The 16,589-nt window shown below is 39.0% G+C and overlaps 2 protein-coding genes across 9 annotated transcripts in view; one reads left to right on the top strand and one right to left on the bottom strand.

Moving 5' to 3' along the window:
• Positions 1–6,219, bottom strand: part of LOC308509495 (chaperonin-containing T-complex member BBS12-like) — a 70,365-nt gene extending 64,146 nt beyond the window's left edge. For 4 of the 7 annotated variants that reach the window (XR_013995193.1, XR_013995194.1, XR_013995195.1 and 1 more), the window contains exon 1: positions 5,987–6,219. The gene's annotated coding sequence lies outside the window, so the exon portion shown is untranslated. The remainder of the gene's footprint in view (positions 1–5,986) is intronic. The other 3 variants (XR_013995197.1, XR_013995198.1, XR_013995199.1) reach the window with 3 other exon arrangements.
• Positions 6,220–6,413: 194 nt separating this feature from the next.
• Positions 6,414–10,193, top strand: LOC308508872 (centrin-4; the record flags this gene model as incomplete). 2 transcript variants are annotated; one of them, XM_081076280.1, is made up of 5 exons in its annotated part: positions 6,414–6,531; positions 7,759–7,905; positions 8,297–8,425; positions 9,036–9,173; positions 9,375–10,193. In XM_081076280.1, 5 exons carry the CDS (start codon positions 6,529–6,531, stop codon positions 9,462–9,464), a joined length of 507 nt encoding a protein of 168 aa, XP_080932406.1. In that variant the 3' UTR covers positions 9,465–10,193. The 2 variants fall into 2 exon arrangements, with proteins under 2 accessions (XP_080932406.1, XP_080932407.1); XM_081076281.1 differs by lacking the exon at positions 6,414–6,531 and adding an exon at positions 7,380–7,439.
• Between the last annotated feature and the right edge of the window lie 6,396 nt (positions 10,194–16,589).

Below are 16,589 nucleotides of genomic sequence, written 5' to 3'. Positions count from 1 at the left end.
ATTCTGAGATTCTGGATGGACATGAATTTTTTTTGGGGGGGACATTATTCAATCCAGTATACTTACCAACACTTACCATGCTTATTTTGGTTTTGGTTTTTCAGTAATAAACATCCTAGTGGATGTGAAATATTTCCCTGTAGTTTTGATTTGCATTTTTCTAATGACTAATGATGCTGAGCATCTTTTCAAGTGCTTGTTGGCCATTTGTATATCTTCTTTGGGGAAATATCTGTTCAAGTCTTTTGCCCATTTTAAAATTGGGTTGTTTGTCTTTTTGTTGTTGAATCGTATGAAGAGTTCTTTATATATTCTGGGTATAAGAACCTTATCAAAATATGATTTGCAAATCACATTTTTTCTCTCATTCTGCAGGTTGTATTTTCCACTTTTTTGGTAATGTACTTTCATGCATAAAAGTTTTAAATTTTTATGGTCTAATTTGTCTATTTTTTCTTTGTCGCTCATGTTCTTGGTGTTATATCTAAGAATCCATTGCCAAATCCAAAGTCATGAAGATTTAACCCAGTATTTTCTTCAGAGTTTTATATTTTATATTAAGTTCACTGATATATTTTGAATTGATTTTTGTATATGGTTGAGGTAGGGGTCCAACTTCAATTTTTTTTCTTTTCTTTTTTTTTTTGCATTTGGATATCAGAAAATCAATATGGAAACAACAACCTTAAATGACACATTGGACCACTTGGATTTAATGGATATTTTCAGAGCATTTCAGCCCAAAGCTGCAGAATACACGTTCTTCTCAAGTGCACATGAAACATTTTCCAAGATCGACCACATGTTAGGCCACAAAACAAGTCTTGATAAATTTAAGAAAATTGAAATCATACCAATTGTCTTCTCTGACCACAGTACTATGAAATTAGAAATGAACTACAGGAAAAAACTGGAAGACACACCAACTCATGGAGGCTGAATAATATGTTACTAAATAATGAATGGGTCAACCATGAGATCAAGGAAGAAATCAAAAGATATCTCGAGACAAATGAAAATGAAAACACGATGACCCAATATCTATGGGATGCAGTGAAAGCAGTCCTAAGAGGGAAATTCATAGCATTGCAGGCCTACCTAAAGAAACAAGAAACATCACTAATCAACAGTTTATCGTCACACTTAAAGGATCTGGAAAAAGAACAGCAAAATAAGCCCAAAGGGAGTACAAGGCAGGAGATAATAAAGATCAGAGCGGAAATAAAAAAAATAGAAACCAGAAAAACAATACAAAAGATCAATGAATCCAAGAGTTGGTTTTTAGAGAACATAAAATCAACAAAACTTTAACCAGACTCATTAAGAAAAAGAGAGAGAGAACCCAAATCAATAAAATCAGAAATGAAAGAGGAAAAGTGACAACAGCTGCCACAGAAATACAAAAAATTTAAAGAAATTACTATGAGCAACTATATGCCAACAAATTTGACAATCTGGAAGAAATGGACAGTTTTCTAGAAGCATACAACCTTCCAAGGCTAACTCAAGAAGAAACAGAAAACCTGAATAGACTGATTACTACCAGGGAAACTGAATCAGTAATCAGCAATCTCCCAACAAACAAAAGCCCTGGACCAGATGGCTTTACAGGTGAATTTTATAAAACATTCAAAAAAGAATTATCACCTATTCCCCTCAAACTCTTCCAAAAAATCCAGAAGGAGGGAAGGCTCCCAAACACTTTTTACGAGGCGACAATCACCCTAATCCCAAAATCAGACAAAGACACCACAAAAAAAACCAAAAAAAACCTACAGGCTGATATCTCTAATGAACATACATGCAAAAATCCTCAACAAAATATTAGCAAACAGAATTCAGCAATACATTAAAAAGATCATACACCATGATCAAGTGGGATTCATCCCTGGTATGCAAGGGTGGTTCAACATCTGTAAATCAATTAATGTGATACACCACATTAACAAAAAGAAAAATAAAAATCACGTGATCATATCAATAGATGCAGAAAAAGCATTTGACAAAATCCAGCAGCCATTTATAATAAACACCCTTAAGAAAAGTGGGAATAGAGGAATCATATCTCAATATAATAAAGGCCATGTATGATAAACCCACAGCTAACATTATACTCAATGGGAAAAAGCTAAAACCATTTCCCTTAAGATAAGGAACAAGGCAAGGTTGCCCACTTTCTCCACTTCTATTCAACATAGTGCTGGAAGTTCTAGCCACAGGAATCAGACAAGAAAAAGAAACAAAAGGCATCCAAATGGGTAAGGAGGAAGTAAAATTGTCATTATATGCAGATGACATGATACTATATAGAGACAACCTTAAAGACTCCACCAAGAAACTATTAGAGCTGATAGATGAATTTAGTAAAGTAGCAGGATACAAAATTAATATTCAGAAATCAGTTGTATTTGTATATACCAATAATAAAACATCAGAAGGAGAAATTGAAAAAATAATCCCATTTAGAATTGCTTCAAAGACTATAAAATACCTGGGAATGAATTTAACCAAAGAAGTAAAAGATCTGTACTCAGAAAATTATAAGACACTGAAGAAAGAAATGAAAGAAGATACAAATAGATGGAAACACATACTATGTTCATGGATAGGAAGAATTAATATCGTAAATATGTCCATACTGCCTAAGGCAATATACATATTCAACTCAATTCCTATAAAACTACCAACGACGTTTTTCACAGAAATAGAACATATAATCCTAACATTTATATGGAACCATAAAAGACCGCAGATAGCCTCAGCAATCTTGAGAAATAAGAACAAAGTGGGAGGTATAACGATACCTGGCATCAAATTATACTACAAGGCTACAGTAATCAAAACAGCATGGTTCTGGCATAAAAACAGACACATAGATCAATGGAACAGAATAGAGAGCCCAGAAATAAATCCATGTCTATATGACCATTTAATCTACAACAATGGAAGCAAGAATTTACGTGGGGGTAAAGACACTCTATTCAATAAATGGTGCTGGGAAACCTGGACAGATACATGCAAAAAAATGAAGCTGGACCACCTCCTTACACCATATAGAAAAATAAATTCAAAATGGCTTAAAGACTTAAATGTAAGATCTGAAACCATAAAATACCTAGAAGAAAATATAGGAAAAAACTTCACAGACATTATCCGGAGTATGATTTTTACTGATATATCCCCTCATGCAAGGGAAGTAAGAAAAAAATAAACATGTTAGATTACATCAAACTGAAAAGTTTTTTCACAGCAAAGGAAACCATCAATAAAACAAAAAGGAATCCTACTGAATGGGTAAAGATATTTGCCAATGTCATATCCAATAAGGGGTTAATATCACAAATTTATAAAAAACTCACTCAACTCAACTCCAAAAAAAACATACAATCCAATTAAAAAATGGGCAGAGGACATGAAGAGACATTTTTTCTAAAAAGGACATACAGATGGCAAACAGACATATGAAAAAATGCTCAACCTCACTAGCCATCAGAGAAATGCAAATAAAAACCACAATGAGATACCACCTCACCCCAGTCAAAATGGCTATCATCAATAAATCAACAAACAACAAGTGCTGGTGCGGATGTGGAGAAAAGGGAACCCTTGTGCACTGTTGGTGGGATTGCAGATTGGTGCAGCCACTATGGAAAACAGTATAGAGGTATCTCAAAAATCTGAAAATGGAACTACCTTATGATCCAGCAATTCCACTCCTAGGTATCTATCCGGAGAAATCCAAAACTCTAATTCAAAAAAATTTATGCACTCCTATGTTTATTGCAGCACTATACACAATAGCCAAGACATGGACACAACGAAAATACCCATCGGTAGACAACTGGATTAAGAAACTGTGGTTCATTTATACAATGGAGTATTACACAGCCATAAAGAAGAAAGAAATCTTACGATTTGCAACAACATGGATGGACCTAGAGAACATTATGTTGTGTGAAATAAGTCAGACAGAGAAAGACAAATACCATATGATCTCACTTATATGTGGAATCTAAAGAAGAGAATAAGTGAATGAACTATTCAGAAACAGTTTCGGAGACGTAGAGGAAAAACTGAGGGTTGCTAGATGGGGGAGGGGTGGGGATAAGGGGGAAGATGAGGGGATTAGAAAGCACTCAGTAACCACAAGATTGTCAAGGGGTTACGAAAGTCAATTTGGGGAATGTAATCAATAATGTTGTAAAGATTTTGTAGGGTATCCAATGGACACTTGTCTCATTAGGGAGACCACCTCAGGGATGATGTAGGTGCCTGATCACTGCACTGTACACCTGAAGCTGAACAATAACGAATGTCAACTACAATTTTATATATATATATATATATATATATATGTATATATACATATATATATATATATATATATATATATATATATATATATACTTACAAGAAGCGGAGTACAGCATTAGGAATAGAGATAGTGGAAATGCAATGGCTGTATGTGACGTCAGAGGGACAGTGGATGGGGGGAGAGGGGTTGACAGCGTGGGGGATACAAATGATAAACGTCTATTGCTTTGTTTTGTGCACCTGAAACTAATAATTAAAAAAAGAAAAAAAAGAACTTTTCTGGGTACAGTTTGCATAGTTCTTGTCTTAGAACTTGAGAAAGTACACATAAACTACTAAGACATTACCAAATATAACCATGCTGAGAAGTCAGAAAACTTTAGAGAACCAAAATAAAGGCTCATAAATAAAATCTACCTTTTATTACAAAAAAAGAAAAGAAAAGAAATGTACTAATCTAAAAGATCATTGCCTGAAAACATCTATTTACCTTAGAAAGTAAAATCTTTACTCCCTAGGTCTATCTTGGTATCCTATAATCTGACCTCAATCTAATTTGTAAGACTCATTTTCCGCCTTTCCTTATAAACCCATGATCTTGCCACACTAAAACTTACATTTATTTTCACTTTTGCACATGCTATACCCTGATTTAGATAACCCCACCCTTCCTTTCTTCCCCTTGATAAATGCTATATGTCTTTCAAGTTCCAAGGTAAATCCCACATTTTTGAAACAGCCCTCTCCAATGCCTAGGGGGGAGTAGTGTCTTCTGTGCTCCCCAAGCACTTTCTACACACATCTTAAAGCGCTTAGCACCCTGAATTACAAACACTGTATTTATGTCTAATTTATGTCTCACTATTTGTGCGTTCCTTGCTTTTATTCATCTTTATACTTAGTTCCTTCCAAACTCACCAAATAGATGGCATAGTACATGGCACGTAGAAAGCATTAAACAAGTTTTAAGTCACAACCATATTTACTGTATTGACGAGTCAGCAACAAACCTTTGAAAATGGAAAAACAACAACTTTTAAGTTGTAAAAGACATCACCTCTTCCCACCAAGAAGTCAGAGGTCCACTTCAGTCCTTCTCCCCTACCTTTCAGCTGGTCCCTGACCAGATTCTGGGATGGGCAGAACCAGCAAGTTTGGTCCTCTGGACAAGAACTTGCTTTGGTTTACAGCAGTTACATGGGCGTCTAAATCCTGGCAGTTACAGAGTCAGCGGGATGATCGGGCTACCTGTGTCCAACTCAGGTGTGTGGATTTAGGCTGGATGTGGTTGGGCAGCGTAGGTCTTGGGATTCAGCCAATGGAACGGCTGGGGGAGAGGGCGGGGGTTGATGTCTGATAGCGACGATGGGCGGGGCCAAAGTCCTACCCGGCAAATGCAAGCTACAACCCTGGTAAAAACTGTTCTGTTCGGTGTAGTGAGGCTTCAAGAGCATCCCAAGACCCACCCTGCCCCCATACCCACTTCCTTGCAACCGCACCGCGTGCCCCCAAATGTTGCCAACCACGGGAGGAGACAAGTGGCGAAAGGCCAAGCCCCGAGCACTGTGGACGCTGCCCCAGCAACGCGCCCCCTCCACCACTGGTAATCCCGCCGGACGTTTCACTAAAGCTGGACCAATTCACCCAGGCCCACCAGTCCCTCGATTCTCACCCGTTCCCGGAGTGAATCTGTCAGAAAAGCAAACAAGGGCTCCCCACGTCTCCACCAAAGACTTAACAGTCAGCGGAAGCACCTCGCCACTAACTTCGCTCTTTTCTCCAGCCCCACCGGAGGCTCCAGTCCCCGGCTTTCCACGGTCACACACGTTCTAGGAGACACCTGGACGCAGAAGAGCGCAGGCGGAGACGCGGGCCCCGCTCCCCGTCCGCATTCTGCGCATGTGCGAAGGGCGGGGCAGAGCGGGCCAGGCCGCGGGGCCTGGTCGCTAAGAAACCAGACGACAACTTCCGCTTAACCGTAGACGCGAAAGTAAAGTGTCGCGCTATTGGTAGAGAATATAGAGAGGGGCTGGCCTCAAGAGCCTTTTCTTCTGACCATTGGGTGAAATGACTGTCAATCGGTGGGTGGGCGGGTCTGCATGAGGTCCGAGAGAGCGTCCTTAGCAACGACTCCCTACAGGTGCGGGCTACTGCTGGGCTGCGCAGCGAGCGGGTGAGGACCTGAGCTCCCGGCGGAGGACGCCGGTGGGCGACATGGTGAGTGCGCAGCTGTGACATCTTGTTGGGGCTGGGCCTGGGGCTGTATTCCCGGAGCAAGGAAGGAATTTTGATTAGTTCATGAAATGTTATTCGCCTCCTTTTCATGATCCTCGAGCGTCATTAGTAACCCCTCCTCTCATCGCCAAATAGAAGCGCATTGCCCGCGGTTCTCGGGACAGAAGAGCAGTTGTCCCATTCATCTTTTCCCTCATCAACCCCATGAACCGCTGACACCAACAGTCTACGATAGGTGATGGGTGCCCTCCTGGAAACAGAAACCACTCTTTAGCCAGAAAGGAATTGAATACAAGAATAAGATGCTAACCACTGTCGGATGGCCTGGGATAGACATCCTGAATCCAAACACTGTCTGGCCAGGCCTGGGGGACCTAAAGTTCTGCCCCTGTTGGGAAGCTGAGGATTCTGAAGCTTTGACACCAGCGTGCCTGCAGTCCAGGGTTCAAGAATCGGCCGCGACCACAACCAACGCTGAGCACACCAAGCTGGCGACTAGAGACACAGGAACAGCGAGTCCCGTTGCTGTCTCTGCCACCACTGCTTCTTGCCCCGAAGCTGGGGACGAGACACACGAATGTGGCTGCAGAAGCAACTGTGACCTCGCTTGCCAGCAGAAAAGCACACAGCAGGAAGGTGACCTCCACCTTCCCTGGGTACTGACGATGGACGCAACATTTATTCTTACTCGGATCCCTGAAGTAGTTTTTCACCTGGAAAATGGTTTTTTTTCTTCATTTCTCAGCCTTTGCAGTGTAGAAAAGTATGCTAGAAGGTGGGAAAGGATATGATGTTACAATTAAGCATATTCCACGAAATAAACCAATTTTATGATGAAACATTTAGGCATAATGAAAGGTGCCTTTAACAGCGCTTTTCAGATATACCCAGTAACTCCGACTGTATTCTGATATAACATCTACTGTTCAAGCATGCCTTTCTTTGGCTCTTTTCTCGCTCAAAAGGGATAAATTCGAAGGAAAAACCCAATTAGTAAAAAAGAACCCAGCTTTCCACTAAGATATTAACAACTAAAAGCACAAATGTTAGCAAAGGAAAATGAGGAAATTGTCAAGGTTCATTATATAGTAGGGAAAAAGATATTTGAATATGCTTATTGTATTTAATTAGTTCTTCATCAGTTATTCTGGTTCTGGTAACTTTTCCAGTCACATAGTTTCTCTTTCACCGGCTGTGTGTTTATTACAGGCATCCAACAACTGCACAAATTCAGACCAATGGAAGAAACGAGCAGCAAAAGTTGAATTGAATGAAACCCAAAAACAAGAAATTAAAGAGGCCTTTGACTTATTTGATGTTGATGGGTCTGGAACCATAGATGTGAAAGAATTGAAGGTTCTGAAATTACTTCTAATTCAAGAACATTTTTAAAACCATATCATTTAATTGTGGCAATCTTTAAATCTTTAACAGTAGCCTTCTGAAAGCTTGCAGGAACTTATAAAGTCCCTTCCATGCAGACACCTGCTTTGCATGGACAAAACAATATGTTGTTAAGCATTTTATTCTTGTTTTGTAAATGAATTGGCCAAAGCCCAGGGTGTGACAGTGAGATATTCTATGATATAATAAGATTGGAAAGCCTGCTGACCTGACTGTCTAGGTTTATACCAAGTTCATAGTAAAAAAAAAAAAAATGAAGAAAAAGAATCTAGTTATTAACAGGTAATTTAAAAGCTAGTAATGAGATTGTGGCATATTGTAATTTATTTGCTTCCTATTTCAGATTGCAATGCAGGCCTTAGGATTTGAACCAAAGAAAGAAGAAATTAAAAAAATGATAGCTGCAATCGACAAAGAAAGAACTGGCACCATCAATTTTGAAGACTTTTTTGCCATAATGAGTGTAAAAATGGTATAGTAATGATTCTGTTTTTCAAAGAAATACAAGCAACAGCCTTCTCCATTTTTTGGCTGGAACAATGACAGGTTTCACAGACAAAGACTTGGAACTAGGTCTTTAAAGATAGGTGGGCTTTAGAGAGTAGGAACAGCAAGATCAAAGATATTTTCCAGGTAGTAATGAAGACTGCCAGCATGGAGAAGAGGTTTTTGTTAGGAAATACCATAATAGGACATATGGCTGGAGAGAGAGAACAGGCTAGCATTTGAAACCCACAAACCTTCACTAAGTGCTTATTTTTGCAAGGCACTGTTCTTGGGAACATTGAGACAATCTCCCTGCTCTCTTGGAGCTTACACTTTTAGTAATGGATCTCAATTATTGGTGTCAACAAGAAACACATCCTCTTCACCATCCCCTGCCTCTCCCACTTCCATACAACCTGAGTTTAAATACCTTAAGAGTAGATATGAGTGCACTGGCATAATTTTAAAAGAGCAGTAAGTGAATTCAGACGTCAGCAACCTGGTACACTGTTACTCTACGCAAAGGCCTGTTAAGTCCAGCTTGGTAGGATAAACCAATGAAAGACGAATGACATTAGTTGTTTCTGTTTTTAAAGAGTGAAAAAGATGAAAAGGAAGAAATACTGAAGGCTTTCAAGTTATTTGATGATGACAACACTGGAAGTATAACATTAAACAATATCAAGAAGGTTGCTAAGGAACTAGGGGAAAATGTAACAGATGATGAGCTTCAGGTAAATTTTACTTATTTACATATGTGATTATATACAATTATAATTTATATATATATATTGTAATTCATATTCTTACTTTAGTTGTATTCATAAGTACATTTAAAATAAAATTGTTTCGAGTATATATTTGAATATTCATTTATATCAAATTATTCATTTTTAATAGATTTTTACATATCATATTTGCGTTTTGTTTTACAGGAAATGCTTGATGAAGCTGATCGTGATAGGGATGGAGAAATAAATGAGGAAGAATTTTTGAGAATGATGCAAAAGACCAGTCTTTATTAATACTGTTTTTGGTTCCTTGTGGAAATTAATAAATTTGTATTTGTTATACAGTTCCATAATATCTGAATATTCATTTTCAATTTTCAGTTTATATGCACAAATTGGTCTCTTGATGTCTAATCCATGTGAGAAGTTATATGTTTCTACCAATGTGTTGTTAAATCCACAACATCAAGAAACAAAGAAAATGTAATAATTTCCTTGAACCATGAATCCTAGAACAGTATTAATTCCAACTGCTATTATTATTAGAGCCCATGGTCCAAAAACTTAGAATTTTTAAAAGTTTAATGAAATTGGCCCCACATGCAAATCTATTTGTTAAACAAGCCATACTTTCCCTATTGTTTTCCTTCTGTGCAACTCTTTAAAAACAGATAAGCATTTGCTTTTTCTTAAGTTATTCAAATATGTAAAGTATTAAATAAAACTGTTTGGCAACTACGTTATTTGCTAATTTTTTTCCTATAAAGAATATCAAGACAGCACTTGTATCACCCAGCTTTCCCTGTAAGTTTTACCCTATAAGTTAGCATTTATTTAGTACTAATATCCTAGGACAGGTGCTAGGAATTTTACCTGTTATCTCAGTTAATATATTACAACTTGGAAGCTGGTAGTATTAGCTCCATCTGACTACATGTGAGAAAACGAAAGTTCAGAGAAGTTAAATTTAAAAACTGCTCAATTGCTCATAGATACTAAATAAAACAAGAATTTTAATTCTTGTATCCTGACTCTTCATTCAGCTGCTTCCCTATGGATAAAACCTCTCGGGATAAGTCTATGTTCTAAATAATTTAATTCTATAACGCTTGTAATTTAACTTTGTTTTCTATGAAAGAGCCAATCTGTTGGGAAAGCAGTCTCCTGCAGTCTTTGCCCCCCACTGGGCCACAGAAGAATGGACTCTGGGCCTGGTACACATCCTTACCAAGAGATAGCATCCTCACAGCTTGTGCTGGCCTTGTCACCTTGTCTGAGAAGCTCTCCCTGTTTCACACTCAATTTACTTCTTTGTTCTGCTTATGCATGTGTCATGTGGCACCTGGCCAACCCCACTGCTATATCTGTCCCCTTCAGGGGAAGGATGGGGTCCTCCTGCTGCACAACAGGCGGGTAATTGCCCCTTGTGGGCTTCTGGAAAGAACCTGGAAGGGAACATGGGAAACCGACACTCACTACTGAAGCTGATCTTGCTCTGACTCCTCTCTGTGAGGGATGCATTGTTCTATTGAGCCCTTGGCTGCATCGTGTTTTCCTTGGCAGCTCTGGTACTAAATGCGTAAGCAAAGGCATTCAGGCTGTTCCTGATGACAGACAACAGATACCACTTGCTGGACACAAGTTCTTCCTAAAACCAAGTGACGGTCTTCGGAGCAAACATGGATCATAGAAAACATAACTTTAATTGCCCCACTGGGTTCCTGTTTAGTTCAACCGAAACAAAGACTGAAGCTTTTCTTTTATCAACACTAGACAGGCTTGGTTATTTGACTGAAGCTAGAATGGCATGTGCTCAGAACATTCTTAAGTGTTTCACAATATCTTTAATTCCTAATTATGTAGTATTTCCTCCAAGACTAAAGAAAACTTTACCTACTAAACATGCATCATCTGTGGAAATTAAGTTGTTAAAAGATTTCTATTTGCAAGAGGGCAATACACTTAAAAACACACACCAAGTTCAAAGAGTTCTAAATAAAAGGCTCTTTCCCGTTCAAGCCTCAGCATGGCAGTGACATCAGTGGCTAATGGCTAACCGGTAACAGCTGATGGCCAACTAGTCACAGCTGATGGCCGTCACTACCCGAACTAACATCTTTCCACATAAGGTCGAGAGCCTGGAAATTGCTCTCTGGGACTCTGTCCCCACAAAAGCTGTATACATTTTAATTTAAACATTTTTATTCTGATAATTGCCTTTTAAATTTTTGCCAAATTACATTCCCAACAATATATGAAATGCCTATTCTTTGACAAATTATTACCAAACTTTTGACTTCTACCAATCTGACAAGTTGCAGGTAATATCTCATTGTAGTTTTAATGTTCATTACTCTTATGAGAGGCATTGTCTTTTCTTGTTCAGGATCTATTTTTTCCTTTCTGTGTATTGTCTATCCATGTCCTTTGCCTAATTTTCTATTGGATTTTAAAAATGGATTGATTTGTAAGAGCTCTTTATATACAAAGGAAATTAATCTTTGTCATATGTGTGTTACATGCACATTTCTGTTGTCTTTTGATTTTGATAATGGTTCAGCATTTCCATTTTAAGGAATTTACTTCATGCAATGATTTCTACAGATGGTCAAACCATGCGACAATAAGGTGGCAGTGATTTGTCTTTCAACAGTATTCTCACAAGGCTTATAGAAAATGTAACTTGAGTTGCCCCAACTGAGGAAAAAAAAAAACCACAACAATCCGATTAAAAAATGGGCAGAAGACCTGAATAGACATTTTTCCAAGGAAGACATACAGATGGCCAAGAGGTAGGGAAAAGATGCTCAACTTCACTAGCTATTAGGGAAATGCAAATCAAAAACACAATGAGATACCACCTCACACCTGTGTGAATAGCTGTTACCAAGACAAGACATATTAGAGAGAATGTGGAGAAAGGAAGGCCTCACTCCCAGGACATGATATGGCTGTGTCTTGACAGAAAGCCCAGGAAATGTACTGAGCTCCCAGTGCCGATTAGTCTCCCCCTGAACTCTAATTTCAGTCTTCGCAGCACTGCACAGCTACCTAACTCAGCTTTTGCTCAGCTCTGTGTTCTCTCAGATGCTGTTTTCTGCTGGGCCTTTTGGAGTCTCACCCTAAGCACCTGTAATGCAGGAGATAGCCAGTGATGGAGGGAGGAGGGCATTTAGACGCTTTTTTTTTCATTTCACTTCACTTTGAATCCCTGCTTTCTGTAAATTTTCCTCTCAAGTTCTAGGCACTTTGGCAGCCCCCAAATTCCAACGTTTCTCCTCAGCCCAACAGATTCCTGCCTTTCTGCTGAGACCTATGTCGTGCGGGGGACCCTGCTCGCTGCGCCATTTGTCCTGCAGGGTGGCCGGCGGGGTCTCTGGTCCCGCTCCCCACATAAGAACACAGGACACGGTAAGGCCAAAAAGGAACACCCACGGAGCCATAGGTAGGGGAGTCAAACCAATACATTCTCGCAGGCGGCATCCGCCTCTCTGCAATCCGCTCTTGCTAGCCCCCATCTTTTCTGCTAGTGTAGCCACAGCAGTTATATTAGTGGCCAATGGCTTACGGGTTACAGCTGACGGCCAGCTAGCCACAGCTGATGGCCATCTGATCACAGTTGATGGCCATTTACTACCCGAGCCAGCACCTTTCTATGTGAGGCCGAGAGCCTGGAAACTGTTTTTTGGGGCTTTGTCCCCACAACCTATTTCCCCTGTGTTGTGAACTGGAAAGTGCCCTCAGAGAAAAAACGAAGTGGGTGATGGGCGCCCCTCCAGCACTGTCTTCTTCCAGCCTCTGCGCTCCAGGCCTGCCCGAACTGCTTCCAGTTCTTTCACGCAGTAGTCGTTTCATATATTCGCTTTTATGGTTGTTTTCTTCAGGAAGATTAGTTCCTCATATCTTGAACCAGAAATGCAAACATTATTTTTAGGAAAATAAACCTGACTGACGACCGTGAATTGGAATTGGGGTGCGGGAGTGTGGAGTGGGCTGCTGGCTGAAAGGCCAGTTGGGAGGCGATTTGCAATCATTAAAGCAAGAGATGGAGAGGGCCTGACATCTGGTTTGGCAAAAAGAGGTTCGATTCACAGCTTTCATTCCTGCGTTCTTGTTTATATTCACAGGACTCTGATGAAATAGCAACATGTTAAGTACAGTCACCGAGTACGTGCTATGTGAGAGGCACTGCTCTCCCTTCTCCATATGGCTTTTCTGAGTCAAGTCCTGTGCTTTCTGGATACCATTATCATCATTCTGACTTTACGGATGAGGAAAGATACAGACGGGTGAAGTGACGAGCTCACCATCACAGGGACAGTAAATGGCGCATGTGGGCTCTGAGCCAGGCCTGCTGGCCCCAGCCTCGGCTCTGAACCACTCTGAGTGGCTACGCTCATCACCCCTTGTCAGGTGTTACCTTTACACGGGAGAGGTGAGCCCTCATATTCTCAAACGGAGAGAGGCAGAAAAGTGAATCCGGTGGTTGTTTCTGTTGCTCGGAAAAGTGAGTGAAGTGGCACATAAGTAAGGGATAAATCTGGAGAAGTGAAATCAAAGAAAAAGATAACTTTTTTAAATGAAAGAATAGATTTGAGTCTTTGTAAAGTCGATAGTACAGAGTCATAATGTGGCCAAGAGTTGGTAGTCAAGACAAGCAAATAACTGGGAAGATCAGAGCATTCTCTGATTAGAGTGATAAAAATTATTATTTGACAATTCGCATATGGGCATTGCCCCCCAAGTCACTTTCCGTTGCTTTCTTGGTGATGATTCACTTTAACCAATTTTAAGTACAAGTTTAAGTATTTGTTAAACGTATGAAAGAGGAAGTACAATTGTAACATTAAGAGCTCCTATCATTTCATCTTACCCATTGAAGTCAGCAGGTGGGTCATACATGATGCAGCGTGGAGGTCACGCCACTAGAGGGCGTCGAGGTCTTGTCTCAGTTTGATGAGTGAGACGCGGTTTGTTTTATGCTTATTTTGATAGATTGACATAAATTAGTCGAAGGATTTCAAGAAAGATCAAAGTTAACGATGTAATTTATCAAGCATCATTTGGGAAAATTTTATAGAAATTGTATTATTCTGTAACTCCCTTGGTAGCTAATACGTATGTTAATGAAAAGTCAAGATTTCACTTAAAACCAATCTGACACTATTCAAAATATAAGCCATGGAATTATGCGGGCGAAATACATTACTTGAATAGTTTTTAAAGATATTTTCCCCTCCAATCCAGTGTTGCAGATGTTTGACATTTTCCTCTGACTAGAAGAGGTAAGAATTCAATTGCTTCATATAAAAATGACTCTGAAAAGAGACTCCCTAAACTGGTGACAATGGTGACTTCTGGGGGAGGAAGGTGTGAATTGGGAGAGGGTGAAGATGTTTGCTTCTTACTCACCATGCCTAGGTGAATTTTTATGAACATAAATTTTATAATTTAAATAAAAGAAGTAAAAAATTCAACTGCATTTAAAAACTAGGTTAGGAAGATAACATATGTGTAAAAATGAATTAGAAATGTAAGTCCAAGTTTATATAATCTGCTTAAATATTTATAAATATCGAGTCCAACTAATATTAATCAGCATTCTACACTACAACATTAAAAAGGAAGGAAGGGTATTGGTTACACTGTATACTTCAGCACCTCCTGTTGCATAATAGTTACATATGGGCTCCGAGGTCTTCAAAAATGAAACTTCTTTAATTTGTTCTAGCCCCAAATATACCATTTGTGTTGAGAACACAACACTTCTTTCCCTTCAGACTTAACAAAAGTATCAATAACACAGTTCTATAGACTCAGTTTGGGGAAAAGTGACATAAACAAAACAATTAACTGTACATAAACCAAGAAATACCCATAGTCAAAATAAATTATGTTCTGGCTAAAGTCCTTTAAATGAATTTTAAACTAATGAAAAAAATAGGTATACTGTATTCCATTCTTTCTTTTTTATTAGAAACATGTAAGTACCTTTTACTTCTCTTGGAAATATATTAGGGATAAATCAAATATCAAACCATATAAAATTCTGAAGTAAAAAAAAAACTATAAATGCCATGTAGCGACCCCACACTCTAACTTATTAAACACCCCTGAACTGCCGTGTGCTGAGGAGTGTTCAATGATAAAGAGCCTTAATGTTCAAGCTTTCACTGCTAACCAAATCAAAAAGGCACCCTTCCTGCCCAAAGGACTGGAGTTAAAACATTCTTTCCATCAACCCAGTAGGGGAACGTCAAAGAGGCGTGAGGCCAGATGACCAGAGGACACAAATGTTTTGTCAGGCATGTTGAAAGGAGAGAACATTCTAGGAATACTGCTTATTCAGATAAGATTTAAAATGAATTTTGAACAATCAGATGAGCAGATGGCTGAGTTGTTTTGTTTTGTCTTTTGCAAATAGAGTTAAGGCCTCTGATGATGGAGGCAATTTTGGGACAGACTATAGAGAATCAGCAGAATCCAGGTAATGAAAAAAGACAGCAGTCTGATCTGAGCAAGAGGAAAGACCACTTTCTTACCTATGTCTGGCTAAACACGGTGTGTGGGTGTGTGTGTTCACGCACGCACATGTGTGCCAGTCATTGTGTGAGAATAATACCACCTCCCCTAAACTGTGAAGTTTTGATAAATACATAGTATGAAATTGTGCATAAATCGTATTTTGTTATTCCTCAGAATAAATTCAGTTCTTCTCCTTGAAGTACTTTTATTTATTTTTCAGGAAACGTAGGTTAAAGAATTCCATCAGGTGTCTGAAATGGTTGACACTACTTAATGTAGTAAAATTCCGTACCCCAACTATGTAAAACATGATAAAGCGCACGTGTTAAACAGGCTTATTTTTGTCTGAATATGTTAGGTGTTGCAGCATAAAATTCATCCTTACTGTCCCTGAATATTTCCTACCCATCGTTTCAATATTATATCATCGAATCCCTCAGGTCATCCATTTTTCAAATATTCAATTATTTGGATTAACTTGGAAATTCAGTATATTGGCTACTATACACCTCATGCTGTACATCTATGTTGAACAGTACTAAAGATCTATCTTACAAAGAATATAAATGTGCTAATTAAAATCTTCCAGCCAAAGTTAATTATTATCATTAAAGCCTCCATTTTAAAGCCTCTGCCAACTTCTCAATCGTTTTGGAAAACGTCCAGAACAGTGATCTCGTTTCCTTATATCTTTTTTTTCAAAAGTGGAAAATCTGAACACTCCTAAGCAGGCCTGGTGCCTGTAAGCAAAACACATTACCTGTAAGGTAACACATTACCTGTAAGGTAACACATTACCACGGGTATGATTTGGGGACAGGGAAGGCTGAAAGGTTCAAATGTGCTCTTCCACAGTTGGACGCGACTTGGATTATTTGGGGGTTAGATGATGAA

The sequence above is a fragment of the Rhinolophus hipposideros genome (assembly GCF_964194185.1).
Source record: "Rhinolophus hipposideros genome assembly, chromosome: 16".
NCBI classification, from domain to species: Eukaryota; Metazoa; Chordata; class Mammalia; order Chiroptera; family Rhinolophidae; genus Rhinolophus; species Rhinolophus hipposideros.
This window is presented reverse-complemented; position numbering and strand designations above follow the sequence as displayed.